The sequence below is a fragment of the Phodopus roborovskii genome, unplaced genomic scaffold (assembly GCF_943737965.1).
Source record: "Phodopus roborovskii unplaced genomic scaffold, PHOROB, whole genome shotgun sequence".
In the NCBI taxonomy this organism is placed as follows: domain Eukaryota; kingdom Metazoa; phylum Chordata; class Mammalia; order Rodentia; family Cricetidae; genus Phodopus; species Phodopus roborovskii.
The window spans coordinates 56,038,847-56,058,838 of record NW_026126407.1 but is presented as its reverse complement, the minus strand read 5'-3'; the positions used below and the strand labels follow the sequence as shown (position 1 = coordinate 56,058,838).

Genomic DNA, 19,992 nt, shown 5'->3' with positions numbered 1-19,992 from the left:
AATTCATTTATCATTCTATTCATCTATCCATCCATGAATTCATACATCTCCCCATCTATCTATCCATTTACTAATTCATCCATTCATCTTTCTACCCCTCCTTATATCTGTCCCTCTGTGTCATCCATCATTAATCACTGTTCCACCCTACATGCATCCACTAATCCTTCCATTTTTGCACCTACCACACATTCATCCATCTACATTCATCCCTGTGTGTGTGTGTGTGTGTGTGTGTGTGTGTATCCACATATACATCTACGGATCCATTCACTCACCCCCAAATTCACCCATATATTCATTCCTCAATCCATCTATCCCTCTGTATACCCATCCCTATATACATACATTCATCTACCCATTTGTCCATCTATCAATTCATCCACCTCTACATCCTTCTATTTTGGTATATATCCATTCATCCACAAGCCCATTCATTCTTGCATCTCTGCATCCGTCTACTCAGCCATCCATTTACTTGTATGTTAAGCAAAAAAAAAAAAAATGTGTTTTGAACTTCACCATGTACCAGGAGTTCGGCTGAGTATTGTTGCTGCGGAGATGAATTGACATTAATCTGATCACATAGAAACAGATATTTAATTAGACACTTAAAATACAAGATCAACAATAGAGGCCTGGACAGTGTGTTCTGGGAGCACCATGGGGGTGGGAGGGAGAGGAGGTGGCATCCTCTTGTCATTTACTGAGCGGGCTCATGCAGAGGCATGAGGTCACAGAGCTTGGACTTATCACCATGTCATGGAGGCTCCTGAACCTTTTGGACAACCAGGATACCACCAAGTCCATTTTATAGATAAGAACAGAGGCTTATAGAGTTTCCTGAACATTACTTGCAGCAGGAACTGCTCCAGAAGACAGCTGTGTTCTCTGGGGACTAAAGAGCAGATGTGATGGGTCTCAGGCTGACTGGCAGTTACCTCTCCGGGCTCTTCTGATACTGAGTATTTCCAGCTCTTTCAGGAGTGGGATGCTTCACCCCAGGGTGTCCTCTCTTCCTGCCCTCCCATGCAGTAGGCTTTGACTTACAGCTTCTCCCCAGCATGCTTTGTTGGATGAGACAATGGGGACTGACAGGCTGTGACACCTGGCTGTCTTAGCTGGGAGTGCCTGATGGAAACACAGGGTGAGGATGTCAGGCAATAGATGCCTCCTTATGTCATGCTGTGCTCCTCCCTGGTAGAGACAGAGGGTCACCTAGTGCCATGGCCTAGGCATATTCACACTAAGACCTGCAGGTCTGAACCTTCATGCAGAAACTGGCTGCATGACCTTGGATATGCAACTTAACCTCTATAGCTCACAGCATGGCTATAGACTGGCAGCATTGGCATCACTTGGAAACTTGTTAGAGGTGCACCAGCCCTGTCTACTGAATTGCATTTTAACAAGATTCCCGCAAATGATTTCTCCTTAAAGTCAGGAAGCCGCCCCCTTCACTTCCTTAACTTAAACTGGGGATGGAATTTGTTCCCCCAAAGTCGGTGTGAGCATTAAACATGTTTCAATCTTTCCAAGTGCTTAGCCAGTCATTTCCAATTGGCCCAGAGCTGAAGGGGATCTTCAGAGGAGGAGGGTTTGAGTTTTAACCCCAAGACGAGCCTTCCACCTGTTTTGTGCCCAATCCCTGGCACACATGCCATGTGTGTCAGTCAGGACATGAGGGAAAGAGTAACAGGGAGATTTTGCTTTGTATTTGCTGTGTTGCTGTTCTGGTGAGCTGTTGTGTTTGGGTTTTCTGTTGTCATTGCGGTTGATTCTTTCATGATTACACAGCTCTCATTAACAATGCTTTCGGTGTGTGAGCAGCAGAACATGCATTCTTCTAATCACAACAACATTTTGAAAGTGAGGAAACAGAGCCTCTAAGCTATGAAGATTTCTGTTTTCTGTTCAAGCCTGAAGCAGCGGTCTGATAGCATCTGTGCCTTTATGAACTTAAACCTGGGGTGAGGAGCTGGAAATACTTGACAGACAAGAATGAAGACCAGAGTCCTATCCCCTAAATGCTCATCTCTACTATTTACAGTTCTGGGAGGCTTAGATAGGAAGGCTCCCTGGGACTCAGTGACTTCCAGTGAGAGACCCTGTCCTAAAAGAGGGGGGTGAAGAATGATCAAGGGAGACACACAACCTTAACAAAGGCCTTCATGTCCATGCACCTGTGCACGTGAAAACATGTATACACTCAGATGGGGGCAATTTCCTCTGGAAGTCAAGGTCTCAGGGCGGTTCATGGACATTTCCAGAGTCCAGGGGGTCATTTTTAAAGAGGTCATTTTATTCTAATGTTTACCACCAGGACTCTCCCTTGCAAGAGTTATAGGAAAACCTGGGATGATGTTTTTCCAAAACTAAAGCTACCTCCTTTTTTTCATTCTTCAACAGCTCCAGATGATATCTTAATGAACACACAACTTGTTTGCTTCTCCTCCTCAGTGCAATGGCTTAATGACAAGCCATTATTATTGGTGGCAACTTGTCACATCTCATGTCTAGGTCGCAGCAGCTGTGACTGTCAGGCTGTGTGAGAGGAGCCAATCTTGGCAACATATAACAGGAAAACAGAGAAACAAAAGGTGGATGAAGAGCTCATGAAGGGAAGAGGGAGATGAGTGGAGATGGCAGGTGCCTCTGGGGGGAAAAGCCTGGAGAAGGGAAGTGAAGATGGTGGAGGGAATAGGCTAGTTTGAGTTCTTCTGATCCGAGCTCATCAAGGTGAGAGGAAACTCTTAAATTATTCACTGTTTCTTTCCTTACCCAAAGCGGCATCAGCGATCTTCTGTTATAAGGGTCAGAGAAGTTAATTCCAATTGGTTTTAAGCAAAAGAAAACAACAAACTAAGGCATGCATCTGATGAGGGTATGGTGGCTTCAGGTGTGACTTGGCCAAGGTGCTCAAGAAGCATACCATGGCTTGATAATGCTCGATTTACTAGCTTTGTCATGCCTCCACTCTTCTTTTCTCAAAATGGTGTAGGGTGGGAGGTCTGGTGGCTGCTGCCAGAAATTTTGGCTGAACAACCTCCCAGGTTGAAGTAAAAGAACCTGCAGTTTTTAAAATCCTTTTTCTTCAGCAACCCTGAGAGTTACTCTGTCTAGACTGGTTTAGGACAAATTTTACCCTAAAATTAATTATGAGGACGCTACAGGAATTAAATGATCCCATTGACTTGTCTAGGAAAGGGGAAAATGATGGCTTTCTGAGAAAATTGACCACTATCAGTAAAGGAATAATGAATATTTGGTGGTCAGAGTGGCAGCTGTTTATCATGTGACTCATAAAATGGTATCTTAGACACATGGCCTCAGAGAAGAAACAGCCAGAAGTGGCCAAACAGAGATGCTCCTGGAAGCTTCAATTTCTCAGCTTCCCAGACATCTGACCCACTGGCCTCTGAGCAGGGAGAATCTCTCCCTGGCTTCAGTGGGAATGAGGTTTTCCTTGGAACTCACTGCAGACTTCCATAATTATCAGTGGCCCTGCTTGGAAGGCTGAGGCCAGAGGCTTCCCTGTGGCTTGTTAGAGCATGGGCCTTTCTGTGTCCTTATTCAGAAACATGGGCTTGCCTCTCAACCCTTCACCACGACTGGCTGCCAATGATCTAGAGAGCATGGCTGAGTCCAAGAGCAGCATGGCGTGGCTCTGACTAGTGTAGACTCTGTTGAGTTTCCTAAATGAATTGCAGTGGAATTCAAATGGTGTACCTCTCCATTCATGGGTACAGGCTTTATTTTTTTCTTTTGTGGAGACATGGTCTCACTATATAGTCTTTACTGGTGTGGGATTTGCTAGGGCAGCCACTGCCTCTGCCTCCCAAGTGTAGGTGCCAGGATTGCGGGTGTGTGCCACCACACCCTTCTTAGATGCACTGCCCCCTCCATCCCTGAAGCTCTTGTTAAGAGGAAAAGCTCTGGTTATTTCTGGATGACCCATTAGGGAAAGGCCCAGAATCCTTAGAAGACCTGGAAGTTTGAGCCATGGCAGTGAGATTTGGGTACCAGTTGACAAAAGGGCATAGCATGCAGCTATTTGCTTGACTGCTCTCTGTGCTGAGTGCCTGTGTCAAAACTCCAGGGGGAAAATAGACTGAGAGTCCAAGCATCCCTCCCAGGTACCTATGGCACCTAAGCAGAGGAGTTGCTGGGAGTATCATCTACTTGAGGCATTGATGCAGAGTGTTTCCCTTTCTCTAGGGGCACTCTCTGTGAACAGCATCGACTACCAACCCTCCCCCCCCATCCTGCCCTAGCTTGGCTCTCACCAATCTCTCTTGTTCATTAAATTTCAATTGCTCTGACCTTCCCATGGTTCCCTGCTCAGATGCTCTTCCTACCCAAATCCTAAATTCTGCATGACTGTTTCCTCCTATGTTTCCTTTTGTTTTATTTACTTTTTTACGTGTATTTGTGGGACTGTATGTTTGCATATGTGTTTCTGTATGCGTATGTGTGTAAAAAAATGTATACGCCTGTGTATGGAGGCCAGAGGTCAGTGCCAGGTATGCTCTTCAGTCTCTTGCCACCTTTTAATTTTTTTTTTTAATTTAGGTTCTGTTGCTGACTCTGGAAATCACTAGTTAGTACACTGGCTGGCCAGTAAGGGATCCTTTTGTCACCCTCCTGTCACCCCTCTTGCCCTGAACACAGGGGTTGCAGGCATGCTTCCATGCATGGCTTTCCCCACAGATGCTAGGGATTACAACTAGCACATTAGCAGTTGAGGCATCCTCCCAGCTCCGTCATTTCCTTCTGGTCTGTTTCAGTGTCCCTACTGATAACCAAAGTGTCTCCTTTGAAATCCAGGACTGAACTATGACATTTGGTTTCTGTGAAACGTCCATTAATAGATTTATTTCTTTCTTGTCTGTTTCTTCTATAAGGAGGTAAAATACAAAAAAGAAGTTACCTTCCCTTAGGCAGCCTCTTCCCCATACTCTATGCTGGAAAAACACTTGGCATTTAGCAGGAGTACTTTGAGCCTGATGAGTGAATGAAAGGCAACCCATGGATGAGAGCTTCCTTCTAGCACAGCAGACCCGGCAGATCTGCTCAGATAAGTGATGTGTGGATCCCTCCCTGTCAGTGAAGCCTTGAAGAAACCCAAAACATCTGCCTAGGAATCTGCAAGGTACATGGGAGAGCTCCAGGTAGATGGTGCCTTGCCCTCAACAATTCTTAGTCTGGGTGTGGTGAATCAGGGCTTAGGTGTGGAGCTATAGACAGAAGTTCTGGGAATTCAGAAAACAAGAGTAAGTGGGAAGAAGAGACATTCAGAAGTAGGTGATGGATGTGGGTCATGGGGCCCCTCAAATATGCTATCCTTCCGTTGTTGATACCAAGAGAGCTTGGCTGACTTTTCGATTGCCTCTCACACATGTACAATAATTTTTTGGTGACTGCATGTGTGTGTGTGTGTGTGGTGTGGTGTGGTGTGGTGTGGTGTGTGCACACACATATATACTCGAGAGTGCATGCACAGGGTAGGGTGGCAGGAGTCCTTCTCTGACACTTTCTACCACTGACCTTGGAGCTTTGTTTTGCTGCTAGGCTGGCTGGATAGCATCCCAGTGTGGCCACACCTGTCATTTTTTTTTACCTGGGTGTTGAGGATCTGAACTCCGGTCCTTATGGTTGTACAGTATGTGCTGTTACTCACTGGGCCAGCTCTGCAACCTGTGTGACTATTTTTCTCCTCATTTTTTTTGATGTGAAAACAGAAAGAGTTAAGCAACTTGCTTGTGGTAGGAAATGGGCTGCCAACCCTGATCATGTCCTCCCAGCTCTCTGTATGTTCTTTGTGACATGTCCTGACACAGCAAGAAAAGCGCCAAGTGGGATCAGAGAACTGTGTCCATCCTGTACCACAGACTGCTAGGAAATTTAGAGTAGAGCATCAAGATTCTGGCTCCTCAGTTTCCTTATATGAAGTCTCAGGTCAGCTCTTTTAACCCTGGATCCTGTTAGACTCTCTGAAGGAGTAAATCATGTTTCTGAGCTTCATCTCAGGTCTTATTTAGTGGTAAGGCAACAAGGGTGAGGAGACGTTGGCTTTCAAGTTCAAGGGTACAAGGAGGGTGACTTAAAGTCAAGATAAACTTCCTTGTATCTAAATTTAAGTAGTCACATGCTGTTTGTGGGTCCTGTTGCTAAAACCAACCCCAGGCTGAGGCTGTGGGCTTGGTAAGTGGAGGTGGTTATCTTACTCTGAGCATATCCTGACACTCTAGTCTGAGAGCCTAGGGAACAAACTGTGAGTAAAGGCCGAGTTCTTTTTGTCCCTGTTTTCGGATGGAGCACTTCAGGCACCAAACACAGCTATCCTAGATGGGAACTCCATGCTCACCAGAAACTGCATCTAACTCCTCCTTTCCCTAGCCATCTCACCTAGTATGCATCCAAAGGAAACAAAGTTACTACTTTGAATACCTGCTAGACCAGTGGTTCTTAACCTGTCTAACTGTTTAATACAGTTCTGTTCCTCATCTTGCAGTGATCCCTGCCAATAAAATTATTTCATTGCTACATCATAAATGTAATTTTGCTACTATTATGAATCATAATGCAAATATTTGATATACAGAATATCTGATATGTGACATCCAAAGGGGTCAAGACTCACAGGTTGAAAACCACTGATCACTCCTTGGTTTCTTCAAGGGGTTGCTTCTAGAGCCCTCATCAAAATGCACAGATACTCTGGTCCCTTACATAAAGTAGGTTTATATTTGAATGCAATTTGAATAGACACTCCCTATTACAATAACTGACATAATGCAAATCCTATATAAATAGTTGCTTTCTTGCCCTGCAGAGAGAATAATGGCAAGACAAGGCCCGTTTGCCCAATAAAGATGCAACTCTAAAATATTTTTAGCCTATGGTTGGTTGAATCTGTGGATGTGTATAGAGATTTTGTTGCATCTATACAGGTATATATGCATATATATATGTTTATATAATGCTCTATTAAAATAAGAAATCTATTTGTGACTATTTGTGCTATTTGTGACAACATCGATTAGTCTGGGAGACATAATAAGCCAGAGACATAAAGACAAATACTGCATGATTTCACTTATGTGTCAGATATAAAAAGCTGATCTCAGAGAAATAGCATAGAATGATGGTTGCCAGGGCTCTGGGGACAGGAGGAGTTAGGAGATGTCAGTCACAGGTTACACATTTGCATTTATAAAATCAGTAAGTGGTAGTAGGCCTAATGTGAGTGTAGGTACTAATAATGTATTGTGTACTTGAAGTTTGCTGAGGATAGGTCTCAAATATTCTCATCCCTCACACACAGAAGGTAACTGTGAGGAGATGGATGTGTTAATTAGCTTGATTATGGTAATCATTTCACAGTATATACACATATCAAAACATTATTTCATGCACCTTGGATGTATACAACTTCTATTTGTTAATTATTCCTCAATAAAACAGAAAAATAAAGGAGAAGAGTGAAACTTCTGATTTGAAGAGAAAGCAGACAGAGGAGGATGGTGTTAGATTACTTAACAAGAATGCTACTGGGGGCGAGAGGTGGGCTCCCTTGTTAAAGGGCCCGCTGTGCCACCATGAGGACCTGTGTTTAATCTCCAGAACCCATGCAAGACAGGCAGGCATGGTACCATGTGCTTGTTATCCCAGAGTTTTCTGCATGTTTCTTGCATTCCTAACAAATATATCAGACACCTCTCCTAATTGTCCTCAAGCCCCTCAAACACTGCAATAGATGCTGAGTCCCAGACAGCTTGCAATGGAACTTCTTGGAGGTAGAGTCTTGTTCCAGGTTGTGGTAACTGCTAATCCATTTTAAACAGCCAGGAGAGGAAAAAGGGATGCCTCTCAGCTTGGGTGCTGATTGGCTGCAGGAGTCAGGGTGAGAAGGGATATCTTCTCTCCCTAACAGGAGTGACTAGAGGACAGAATCCAGATGATGAGTCAGGGTTTTCTGAAATGGAATACTGCAGTTGAGATGGATAAGACACTTGGATGTGACCTCATTCCTTTCTTGCCTGAGTTTCCTCCTTGAATCAGTGCACAATTAAAGGGCATATAATTGTCATTTTTACAATTTCTTGGGTATCTTGTTTGTTGGTTTGGTGCCTCAATAGGGAACAGAGCAGTGTCTTAAGATAGCTAAACCTTGATGCTGACTTGAAATGGCCTGGTTTTGACCTCTGGCTCTGCCATGCACTCCTTTATATGAATTTTAGCCAACTCACACTCTGAGATTCAGTTTGAAAGTCTGGGACAGTAACCATACTTTCCATTATTGATACACTGGGCTGCATGTTAGATATTGGCCTCGACAATGGCTGTGATGGTGACAGTGAGGAGAAAGAGGCTGGATGTGATGGTGGGGGAGGGGGATGGGAGGCACTAAAGTTCTCTAATGGGACTTGTTCATCTTAAATGCATGCCCCATGCTCTCATTTGAATCCTCCAGCTTATCAAGTTTGATGCCTACATTTATTTTCTTCTTTGAGAATTTCATGCATATATACAGTAAAATATCATTTATGCTTCCAATTTTCTCCTTCTGATTTCCCTAAAATGTCTCTTCCTTCAACTTCATGTCTCTTTCTTGTCCCTTTCTTCTTCCTCCTCTTCCCCCTCCTCCTTCTTTCTTCTTCTCCTCTCCTTACTTTTCCTCTTCCTCCTCCTTTACCCCCTCCTCCCTCTTCTTCCTTTTCTTCCTATATGTGCATAGGTTGTGAGGTCATCATCTACTGCAGCTTGGGAAACCTACCAGTGGCCACACCCTTGTAGAAGAAAACCCCACTCTCAGCTCTTGTTAATTGCCAATAGCTATTCAGCAAGGGATGGGCCTAGAGACCACACCTCATCTGTGCTGGAGTTTAGGCTGGCTTGATAACCTAGAGGCAACCCCAGCTGCTCTGAGTTCATGAGTGCAATGCTCATGCCATGTCCAGAGAACAGCTTCCCCTCTGTCTTCCAGCTCTTCTATCACAGGGATGAAGATAAAATCTGTTGAAAACTTCTATTGATTCATTAGGAGAACAGTGAAAAGTATGTCAGGGCTCACTGGGACAGTTCCTTGCAGAACAAAACAACTTCCCACATGTTTCTCTGCATCTTTGCTACCACAGCACTGGTTTTTGTACCAGCTACACCCACCCCATCAAGCAGCAGAAAAAATGGTGTAGAAACGTCTGTAGAATCGACAGCAGTGACCATTTGCCCATGATTCCCGGGGGCAGGCTTCCCACTCACCCATTTGCTCACCAAATATTTATGTGGCTCTTTCTGTGTGTCAGACATAGTTCTGGTCTCTGAAAAGATGCTCAGTAAAACTCATCCTGCCACTGAGAGCAGAGGACATTAAAATAAATGGCTTTGTGATTCAGATAACCTACTCATGGAAACTGCCCTCATTAGAGTGGCCCAGGGCCAGCAACACAGATGCTTTTTTAAAGGTGGTTATATATGTGATGATATGCAGGAGATTTAGAGCCACTGGTATGTGGCCCGGAAGCATCCGACTAATCTTGCAACAACCTCATCATGGAACTGTAGCAGTCTCCATGAGAAGCACCGTTTGTAGATACTGTACTGTTGCCCTTATCTCCTGAGTAGTTAAGACCAAAGCAAGCATGGTGTATATAACCTTTGTAAGTAGGTGAGTGAAATGAAGGTTGTTATTTGGCCCAACTATTTATCATCCTTGGACCTTATGGAGTGTCCTGTCTCTGTGGACACTCAGTGATCTCTGGGATGTTCCAGATTAGGACTGATGCTTTAGATCTGATGGGATGAGACCTCACAATCACAGGATGGAAACTGTCTAGAACAGACACCCAGCACCCTGAATATCCCTGCCTGCCTTGCTATGTTTGAAACAGTTTGTTCTGCAGTTCGTGAGCTTGGGGAGAGAGCTGCTCTTGATACAACACCACAGTGGGCGTGTGAGATCTGTTTTCCTTCCATGACTGCACAGTCAAGGGAAGCCCAGTTCCAGAGGTGGTCACAGACAGCTCTCCTGAGCCCACAGAGGACAGGCAGGGGTGAGTGAGTGCAGGAGGGACTGCCTCTACCATCAAGGCAGGAGGTGGGAACATGGAAGACTGGGACATTTGGCTTATCTGTTACCTCCTGGGCATGTGGCCAAATTCCCCATCATCTTCTGCCAGTCCATAAAATCACCATAGACAAAAGGGAACCTCATTCTGCAATTGTTTTGCAAATGTTTCCTCATTTCTGTCTGTCTGGAAGATATACAATGTCTTTGATTTACAGTGAGAAGTGTGTGTGTTTGTGTGTGTGTGTGTGTGTGTGTGTGTGTGTGTGTGTGTATGTGGGTGTGTGTGTGTGTGGTATTGTGTGGTTTAGAGGATGGAACTCAGGTTCACATGCATGTTAGGCCAAGTCTACTAAAGGGCTACCTGCCTAGCTTTCAGTTGTTTTGAAGGTGGAGTTTAAGGGACCGAACAGAAGAGAAATGTGGTGCAGAGTCTTGGGAATGCACCAAAGAACTCCAGATCAGCCCAGGACAGGGACACCTACTTATCCATGTCTATTGCCAATGATAAAATACAGGAGTGGATCACTTGGCTTCCTAGAAGAATCTCTACCCTCTGGGCTTAACCTTAGTTCACTATTGTCCACCCTAGGGCTAGGGTCTTCATGGGGTGTAGTGGTCAATTTTCTGTAAAATGTTTAGACTGACTGACAGTTACTATGATGTAATGAGCAAAATAACTCCCAAGTAGACACTTCTGCATTACACGATCCCCCTTTTCCATATATGTAATATGCATACATATGTGTATTTGTGTATGTTCTACTACATGAACATATTTGTATGTGTGAGTGGGAACATAGACATGCTCCAGTAGGTATGGATTCAGAGAAAACCTCAGGTGTTAGTCTCTGTCTTTCATTATGCTAGACAGAGGATAACATGTAGTTCTCCAAGGCACATGTCAGGATAGTTAGCCCTCAAATTCCAGGAATTCTCCTAACTCCTCCATCTCCCATCTCACCAGAGAAACAGTAAGATTACAGATGTGTGCTACTGTGCTTGACTTGATGTTGGTTCTAGGGATTCAACTATGTCCTTATACTTGCACAGCAAGCAATTCACACCCAAACCATCTCTCCAGCCCCTTTAATTATCTTTATATTGGACAGATATATTGTGCAGATGGGCAAAGTCAGTCTTAGGAAGATTGAGGGACTTTTCCCAAGGACATGTTATTAAGTCTGTTACAGCAGTCTGATCCAGAGGTGCAGTATGGTCCATCCATTGGAGTAGGGAGCATGGTGGTCAGTTTTCTGTTGCTGTGACCTGAGACAAAGCATTGTGAAGGAAGAGAAGGTTTATTTGAATTCATGGTTTGGAGCATTTAACCCCGGTCACTTGCCTCTAGTGTTTCTGGTCCTGAATTGAGGTAGAAAAATATCTTAACAGGGAGCATAGGTGGAGCAAAGCTGTTCACCTCCTAGCATATAGAAAGAAGGGGGTGGCATAGACCAGAGACAAAACATACCTTTGAAGGGGGTATTTCCAGTGACTAACTTCCTACACTTATAACCCTTCTGAAGTTTCCAGCACCTTCCAACAGCCCAGTATATGACAAATCCTCATGTGTAAATCCACCCATGATGTCAGGGCTCTGGGAGTCCAGTTGTCTCATGAAGGTCCCGACACTGAGAACTACTGTATTTGGCAATAAGTCTTGGGCACACAAGCTTTGGAGTACTTTAAAGATCCTAACAAGAATGGAGGATCAGATAGAAGCTTGTGCTGAACTGTCTAAGATGGGAGAGGAAGTGTGGCCAGGTCAGTGTTCTGCCTGTACCTGTTCTCAGGTGGTCTGTGCTGCATTGGCTCTAGGTTAGGAACTGTGTTGTCTCTATGATTATCTCTCTCCATGAAGATCACACCGCAGGCACACCCTCTCCCACCTAGGAGATATGAGGCAACACTGCATCAGTCTACAGCTCTTCTCTGTGCACAGAGCATCTCAGAGACAGCCTAGCGATGCTACAATTCACTACACTTGGAGCAAGGAACCTTCGGGATCCCAAATTGAAGCCACATCTAGCATGTTGGTTCCTACCTCTCCATCCATGTTAGTTGTTCAAACATTTGTGCATACATAGGTTGTCTCACCTATGTAACAATTTCACACATGTATGCCATGCATGCTAACCACTCACAGCCCACCTCCCTACCATCTGTGTCCACCTTCCCCACTTCTCACAAACCACGCTCTCATGTTCACAACTATTCATTTTGTTTTGTGGGCCACTGAGATTTATTAGGGCCATCTTGGTAATCATGGGTGTAGATTCTAGTTGCCTCAATATTGGGGATACAACAAAAGACAGTGTTTTTCCCCCTCCCAGCATCTATCTATAGCCAATAATTCAGAGGTAAAGGATGGGTCCCTATGAGCCCTTCACCTCTCCTTGACTGTTGCTAGGGTCAGCTAGGGTCAGTCTTGTTATGGTGCAGTGCAGGTAATTACAGCTTTTTAAACTACAATCACGAATTAATGCTTTCAAGGGCTATATTGAATGCAGAGGGTAGCATTTTGAAGCCCTTCCTACTGTTTTCTGGCTCTTGTGTACTTCTCCTCCTCTGTCCCCTCTTCTGCAATGTCCTTTGAACTTTGGAGCAGGTGATGTATGAGATTTGTTAACGTTTGTACCCCCTCTACTCCTCAAATATGCAGTGCAGAAGATGCCAACTTGTGCTCTGCAGTGATGGTGTGGCTCTGGTGTCAGTATCCTCAGATGTTTCAGTGCTCAGTGGGAACTAATGCATTTCTTGGTAATTCAGTTTTCAACACTTTGGTCCCATCTCAGGAGGCATCCAGCAGTGTGGGGGGCTGAATACTGCAGTTGCTTTAAGACTTCTGTGTCATCTGCTAGAGTCTACATGTTCTTGTCTTTTTTGTTTATTCAATGATGTTTTGAGACAGCTTATGAGGCTTTTAAATTTTTTTTGTGTTCCTCCTCCTCTTATCAATAATATGCACACTAAATTTTTTGTATGTGAGTTAAAGTGATATCTGTTATTAAAGATCTTTCCTTGCAAGCATAAATAATTGAGTTCAGTCTCCTAGGGCCTAAAAGAGGAAAAGTTAGATATGATAGTGCATACTTGAAATCACATCAGTGTGGGGGGCAGACAAAGGTAGATTTCTGGGGATCACTGGCCAGTATGATTTCACTATTTGACAGGGCTCAGGTCAGTGAGGGACCTTGTCCAGAAAAGTAAAACAAGGGACTGGCAAATGACTCAGGAGAGGAGGTATTTGCTCTCAAGTCTCATGACTTGCGTTCTATTCCTGGAACCCACTCGGTAGAAGGAGAGAAGAGAACACAAGTTGTCCTCTGACTCCACACATTCTATATGGCCTGCATGCTCCTACTACCTCTTACAAATAAAGAATTTTAGGAAAAAATAAGGTAGGTAGCACTTGAGGAATGACATCCAAGTTTGTCCTCTGGCATCCACATGCATGCACACACATAAGTATGCATATATACAAATGTGTACATATTCACAATATGGGGCTTTGGTTGGAGGAGTGATTTCTTGGAGTGTGTAGGATGGGTGGTGATGTGGTCTTTTGTGGCTGTGACACTAAGGATCCACAGCACACAATGTCAGACACTGAATTATCCCCTTGAGTATTCTGGGTAACCCTAGGACTTTCTGGGGCTTTAATTCCACACTCATCTACTCATGCATGTCCTTGTTCTCTACTCACTGATGTGCCATGGACCAAGCCTACTGCCCACCATGGGGACAGAGTGATGAGGACAACAGCTTTGCTGCCCTTGAAGAACTCACAGTCTTGTTGAAATGTGACTGGAAAAAAATGATTCATCAATTCAAGAATATTGGATTTCTCAAAATGTTACAGTAGGGAAAAAGATGATTTCCCCAAGTCTTTAAATCTGTTACCCATTTTAATTGATTTAATTAGGTAAAATTCATTGAACTGAAATGCTGGAAGGAGCCCAGAAACCATTTATTTATTCCCATTTCCTCTCTCTGACTTCAGGCCATGCTGCACTGAAGTAATCCACCAAACCTTTGTCTGCAGAAAGAGCATAGTTTCCAAGAACTGTAGCTCATTGGCCACTGAGATCAAGAAAATGAGAGAGAAAATATTGACATCTGTAGTTACAAAGTATTTCTCTGAAAGACATGACTAACCATGGAACCAATCAACACCAACACACACACACACACACACACACACACACACACACACATACACGTACACAAAATGGAGTCCCCATAAGTAAAACTGCTAAAATGAGGTAGCACTAAGAACCTAGAAAATAAAACCTGCTAAATGAAAATGTGATAAGATAAGGACACCTTGGCAATTATTTTAGTTTCTGTAAGAAATATATACCCTAGCTTTGGCCATACCTGTTTTGTGATGCATAGTTTTTGCTGAACTTGCATATGTTTTATGCATATGTTCATGCGGGTGGGCACATGTATGTGCAGATATGCATATGTACACATGCATATAGAGGTCAGAGGAAAACATCACCATTGTTCTCCGGGACCATTTTACCTTGAATTATGAGAGATCAAGTAGATTGAGTTGGCTGGCCAGTAAGCCTCAGGAAAGACCCTGTGTCCATTTCCCAAGCACTGGGATTGCAAGTGCAGGCCACACACTCAACTTTAAAACAAACAAACAAACAAACAAACAAACAACAAAAAACATGTGTTCTTGTCCTCATGCTTGCAAGGCTTCACCAGGTGGGCTATCAACCTCCTGAGTTGTCATTTCTGTAGCACATTAACTAGAGTGACATGGCTTATGCATTCCCCATGCACTTATTTTAAACCCAAGAGGGCTGTGGCTGCAGATGATAAAGGAGACCCAGCATGCTACATTCTCAGAACCTACCTAGGCTTAGATACATGGTTGCAGTCTGACACTTTGATCACCGGTTTCCATGCCAATAATGCCAACATCATAGGACTGCTGTGGAAACTAATGAGTTGAGGAGTGTGGTTGGTTATAAAATTGACAACCCTACAATCATCTGCTTGGCCAAGTGGAACTTCCTTCTCACGGTCATATATTTATTTGGGAAGCTATTGGGGTTATAGTGGCCCCTTACCCCAATACAGATTTCCTGGGTTTTATCAGAATAGTTCCCAAGACTTTGGATATAGCATCACAAGCTTTTTGATAGAATTTCATCCTTTGTACTTCATGTAACAAAGCAACTTTATCTATTATACTAAAAAATGTAACCCCACGACATGCTTACCTGTTTCTCCCCACTCTTGCCTTAATTCTTCTGCATTTCCAGATGTTTCTCTCAGTCTCCAGTTCACAGTGACTGCTCTTTCTTAAGTTTCCCTTACATCTATGACAACAGAGATCCTGCCATGCCTGCCCTGCTAGTCATGACTTCCCAGGGTCTAAAGCAAAAACAAACTGTTCTGCAAATGTTTGCCAATCAAATGAGTCGTCTGTATGCATGAGAATCTTGAGTTGAAGTTACAGAATCCCTACTTGTACTAGCTCTTGTGAACATGGGAGCTAAGTGGCTCATTTAGCTGATGGTCTGGGGGTAAAACAATTCAGGTATGACACTTACAATAGCTCCAACTGTGCCCTTGTGAACCTTTCTATACTTCCTGATGCCCCTTTGTCTCTGTCAACTTCATTGTCATGATATGACCCGAGGACTAAACCACATTAGTGTTATTGGAACTGGGTGGACAGAAATGTGTGGGGAAAGGGAGTCTAGAGGAAAACGAGAGTGGATGATGATGAACTGGCCATGAGCTTCTGAGCATGAATCCTTTCAAGTCTGCATTTTCTGTGCATGCTCCAGAGTCTGGCACAGATCAGCAGTGTTTATTTTTATTATTGGTGTGTATGTGTGTATGTGTATGTGTGTGTTCATGTGTACACGTGTATGCCAATGCACACATTTTCACGTATGTATGTGGAAACTAGAGGACAGCCTTAGGTATTATTCCTTAGGAGCTGTCTACCTTGTCTTTAGACAGTCTTTTACTGGCTTGTAACTTGCCATATCAGCTTGACTGGTTGGCCAGTGAGCTCCAGGGATTCCCCACCTGTCTTTGTTTTCAGTGTAGTTTCTGTGGATCAAGTACAGGTACTCACGATTGCATGATAAGCACTTTCCTAACTGAGTCCTGGCTCTTCAGAAGTGTTCTGAATGAGTTGATGTTTTCTCTGTTTCTAGAAAGGGCATCTCTAATTCTACAAAGACAGATCACTGCATAGCAACTACCTCTGGCCTCACCCTCTACTTTTCTGTCTTCTTATTTGTCGGCAGGATCCGACGTCCACGTTCTTCCAGTTTGGGGCATCCATCCAGCAGCAAGCCACAGTTATGCTGAAGATCATGCAGGATTATGATTGGCATGTCTTCTCTCTGGTGACTACCATCTTCCCTGGCTACAGGGACTTCATCAGCTTCATCAAGACAACAGTGGACAACAGCTTTGTGGGCTGGGATATGCAGAATGTGATCACACTGGATACCTCCTTCGAGGATGCCAAGACACAGGTCCAGCTGAAGAAGATCCATTCTTCTGTCATCTTACTGTACTGTTCCAAAGACGAGGCTGTCCTCATCCTAAGTGAGGCTCGATCCCTTGGCCTCACCGGGTATGACTTCTTCTGGATTGTCCCCAGTTTGGTCTCTGGGAACACAGAGCTCATCCCCAAAGAGTTCCCATCCGGACTCATTTCAGTGTCCTATGATGACTGGGACTATAGCCTGGAGGCGAGAGTGAGGGATGGTCTTGGGATCCTAACCACTGCTGCATCTTCCATGTTGGAGAAATTCTCCTACATCCCTGAGGCCAAGACCAGCTGCTATGGGCAGGCAGAGAAACCAGAAACTCCTCATCACACTCTGCACCAGTAAGAGAGGCCTCTTTCATTGTTCCCCAAAGATGGGTCAGAATTTTGTTGCTATGAATGTTTGGGTCCATAGTCATTGATGGAAGGATAGACTTGACATGCAGAATGTATGTATTTACTTGGAGGAAGTTGGTTTTGATTTGTGCTCATTTCTCTTTTTCTCTCTTCCTGTCTCATTTAAAAATAGTAAGTAAAGTAATAATACTTTTTGAGACATAATTTCATTACATAGCCATGCTATTTTAGAAATTGCTATGTAGCCCAAGCTGGCCTTCATCTTGCAATCCTCCTGTAAGATCCTAAGTGTTGGGTTTACAAGTAATAATGTATTTTAGTGGCTCTCTGCAACTTGCTTTTATTTTCTTTACTCCAAAACTTACTTCAGAAACATCCACTTGAGACTTCCCTCCTGTCTCTTTATCATTCTCTCTTTTCCACATCAATCATCTATCTTTCTGTTTGTCCTATCTTTATATCTATCTACCCATCTATCTATCTACCATCTATCTATACCATTTCTCTATCATCTATCTATCTATCTATCTATCTATCTATCTGTTTTTCATTTACCTACCTATCATCAATCTAGTATCTATTTATATGTCAGGTAAATTCTTTGTAATATCCATGCCACATTCTTCCATATAAATATGCCATACTTTGTTTATTTATTCACTCTTTACAATCATGAGAATTCAGATTTTTTACAGAGCCTGACTGTCTAGTTGTCTAGGGTTGGTTCTAAGAAATGGGACTTGGGGAGTCAAAGATGTGGGCATCTTTAAGTATCAGTTGCCAAACTGTTCTATAAAACAATGGCACCACTTTTTAGCCATACAACAGTTTGTGGAATCATCTGACATCCCACATCCTCAGCAGCTTGGCCTGATTTGGGAATATTGTTCACGCTGATGCTCCTAGTCCCCGGCTGAGTCTGAATATCTTTTCTTCTTATATGCCAAGCATCTTTATAGGTCTTTGGAGATCTTGGCAATCATCACTCTTAAAGCCACATTACATTCTGCCGTATGACTGTAGCATAATTTATTTAACTGACCCATCAGGGTGGGCATTTAAGTTAAATTTTATGTTTCTGGGAGATGTCGTTATTCTTTGTGGCCTATCATTACTGCTCGGCTGCTAAGATTTAGAATTATTATTCAGAACCCATTCTGCATGTTTTTGCCTGATGTTCAATGATGTAATCTGTGCTTTATTCCTCACAGAATGAGCACTGTGGCACTGTGGTTAAAGGCTGGGTTGGGTAGTGATGCTGTTTTCATGTTCAAATCCTGTCTCCTTCACATTCTACAGGACACCGGCAATCACTTTCCATTTCTGCATCACAAGTGCTTGTCATAGAGTGGTAATAATAGCCTCTTCTTTCCAGGCTTGTCATCTTCAAATATTTTGAGACATCTGGAAGGGCTTGGTGGGGTTCTGGGTCTGTACTAGGAATTTCTGTTGTATTATTAGGTCTGAAGTAAGCTCATAGAATTGACATTCTAACAAGTTCTTGGATGGTGCTGAATTGCTGTGATTTGTGAACCAAGGTTCTGGGGGGCTGTCATGAGTATGAGAAGAGGGGATATGATGTGTGAGAAGGGATGCTTCTTATGACCTGCTGAGCATTCAGTAAACATCAGAGTTATCAATGAAGTACAACCCCATACAAGATTGTAGTCAGGAGATCATGTTGGTTCCTGCAGAGTATTGCCATCCTAAAACACCTCTGTATTACTGTGAGCTTGAATCTGCTACCTTTCAGAGTTTACTTCTGAAACAGAGCAGAAGTGTGTGTGTGTGTGTGTGTGTGTGTGTGTGTGTGTGTGTGGTGTACACATGCCATGGACTGAGTTTGGGGAGTCAGAGCATGTGTCAGCTGTTAGTCATTACCTTCTACCTTGTATGAGACAGTATCTTCATTATTTTCCCACTGTAGTGCCCAGGCTAGATGGCCCAAAAGCGTTTGTGCACAGTTGTGGCTCCATCCTCCATCTTTCTGTTGGTGGGATGAGAGATCCTCACATTGTGCCTTGCTTTAAAGTGAGTTCTGGGAAACTGAAGATAAGTGCTTCAAATTGTGAGACAAGTGCTTTAAACACTAAGCCCAGGATGTACTTCTTCACAAATAACCTATACCTGAGAAAAATGGACGGTTGAATTAAGAAATCAAGCTCCTTTGACATCGTCCCCCATCCTATTCCTAGGTAGCCACACTGAGCATCCAAAATAATCATCCAAATATCAGGAAAGAACTAAGATAAATTGGTGTGGACATGGGAGCTTCTTAGGAAGTCAGGCTGGCTGCCAGCCTAAGACAAAGGCTGGGCTAATGAATTCACACTCACTTTAATAAGATGTGCCCTGCAGCTGGCAGACTTAGAAATCTATTATTTTGTGGAAAACATAACTCAATTATAAGGCAATTGAAATGATTCATATATATATATATATATATGAAAGGAAAGGGAATTTGAGAGGGATAATTGCCAAGACATTCAGATTCTTTTCCAGCGACCACCCTAGATTCCATTCTTTACTGAGAGAAAACACAGGCCCTGAGGCTGTGAATTGTGGCAGTTCTAGCCTCACAGTTTCCTTTCCCAGTGCATCAGCTTTGTAAATGGCATTTCCATCCCAGAGAAGCCGCATGCCAAGCTGAGGGCTCCTGCACATGTGATGTCTTGCTGTCCACAAAGGGGTGGTGCTGCACAGGCAGACTGAGGTTGGGTAGTGGCTCCCAGTGGCTCGTCTTTCTCATCTTTCTCTTCTTGCCACACTTCCCTTCCCTTCAGTGCTCTCACATGCACCCCATGGAGGCAAGAGCAGAGCCCTGCTGGGTTGTCCTTGTCTGGGAGTTAGAGATAACCCAAAGAAAGTACTTGAGAAGAGCTAAGGGCACTGTGTCCTTCTGGCTCCCAGCTGTCATTCCTCAGACCTGGCAAATCTTGTGAGGGCTCCTGGAATATGAAGTTAAGATGTGACTTCTGTCCCCAAAGACCATGCAGTCTAATGGAAAAAAAGAAATTTGCCCCCAAAC

The 19,992-nt window shown here is 43.6% G+C and overlaps 1 protein-coding gene across 1 annotated transcript in view; it reads left to right on the top strand.

The window, feature by feature from the left end:
* Window positions 1-19,992, top strand: part of Grin2a (glutamate ionotropic receptor NMDA type subunit 2A) — a 381,691-nt gene that overhangs the window by 206,394 nt on the left and 155,305 nt on the right. The window contains exon 4 of the mRNA XM_051181444.1: window positions 16,357-16,949. Coding sequence (XP_051037401.1) covers window positions 16,357-16,949 — 593 coding nt within the window. The remainder of the gene's footprint in view (window positions 1-16,356; window positions 16,950-19,992) is intronic.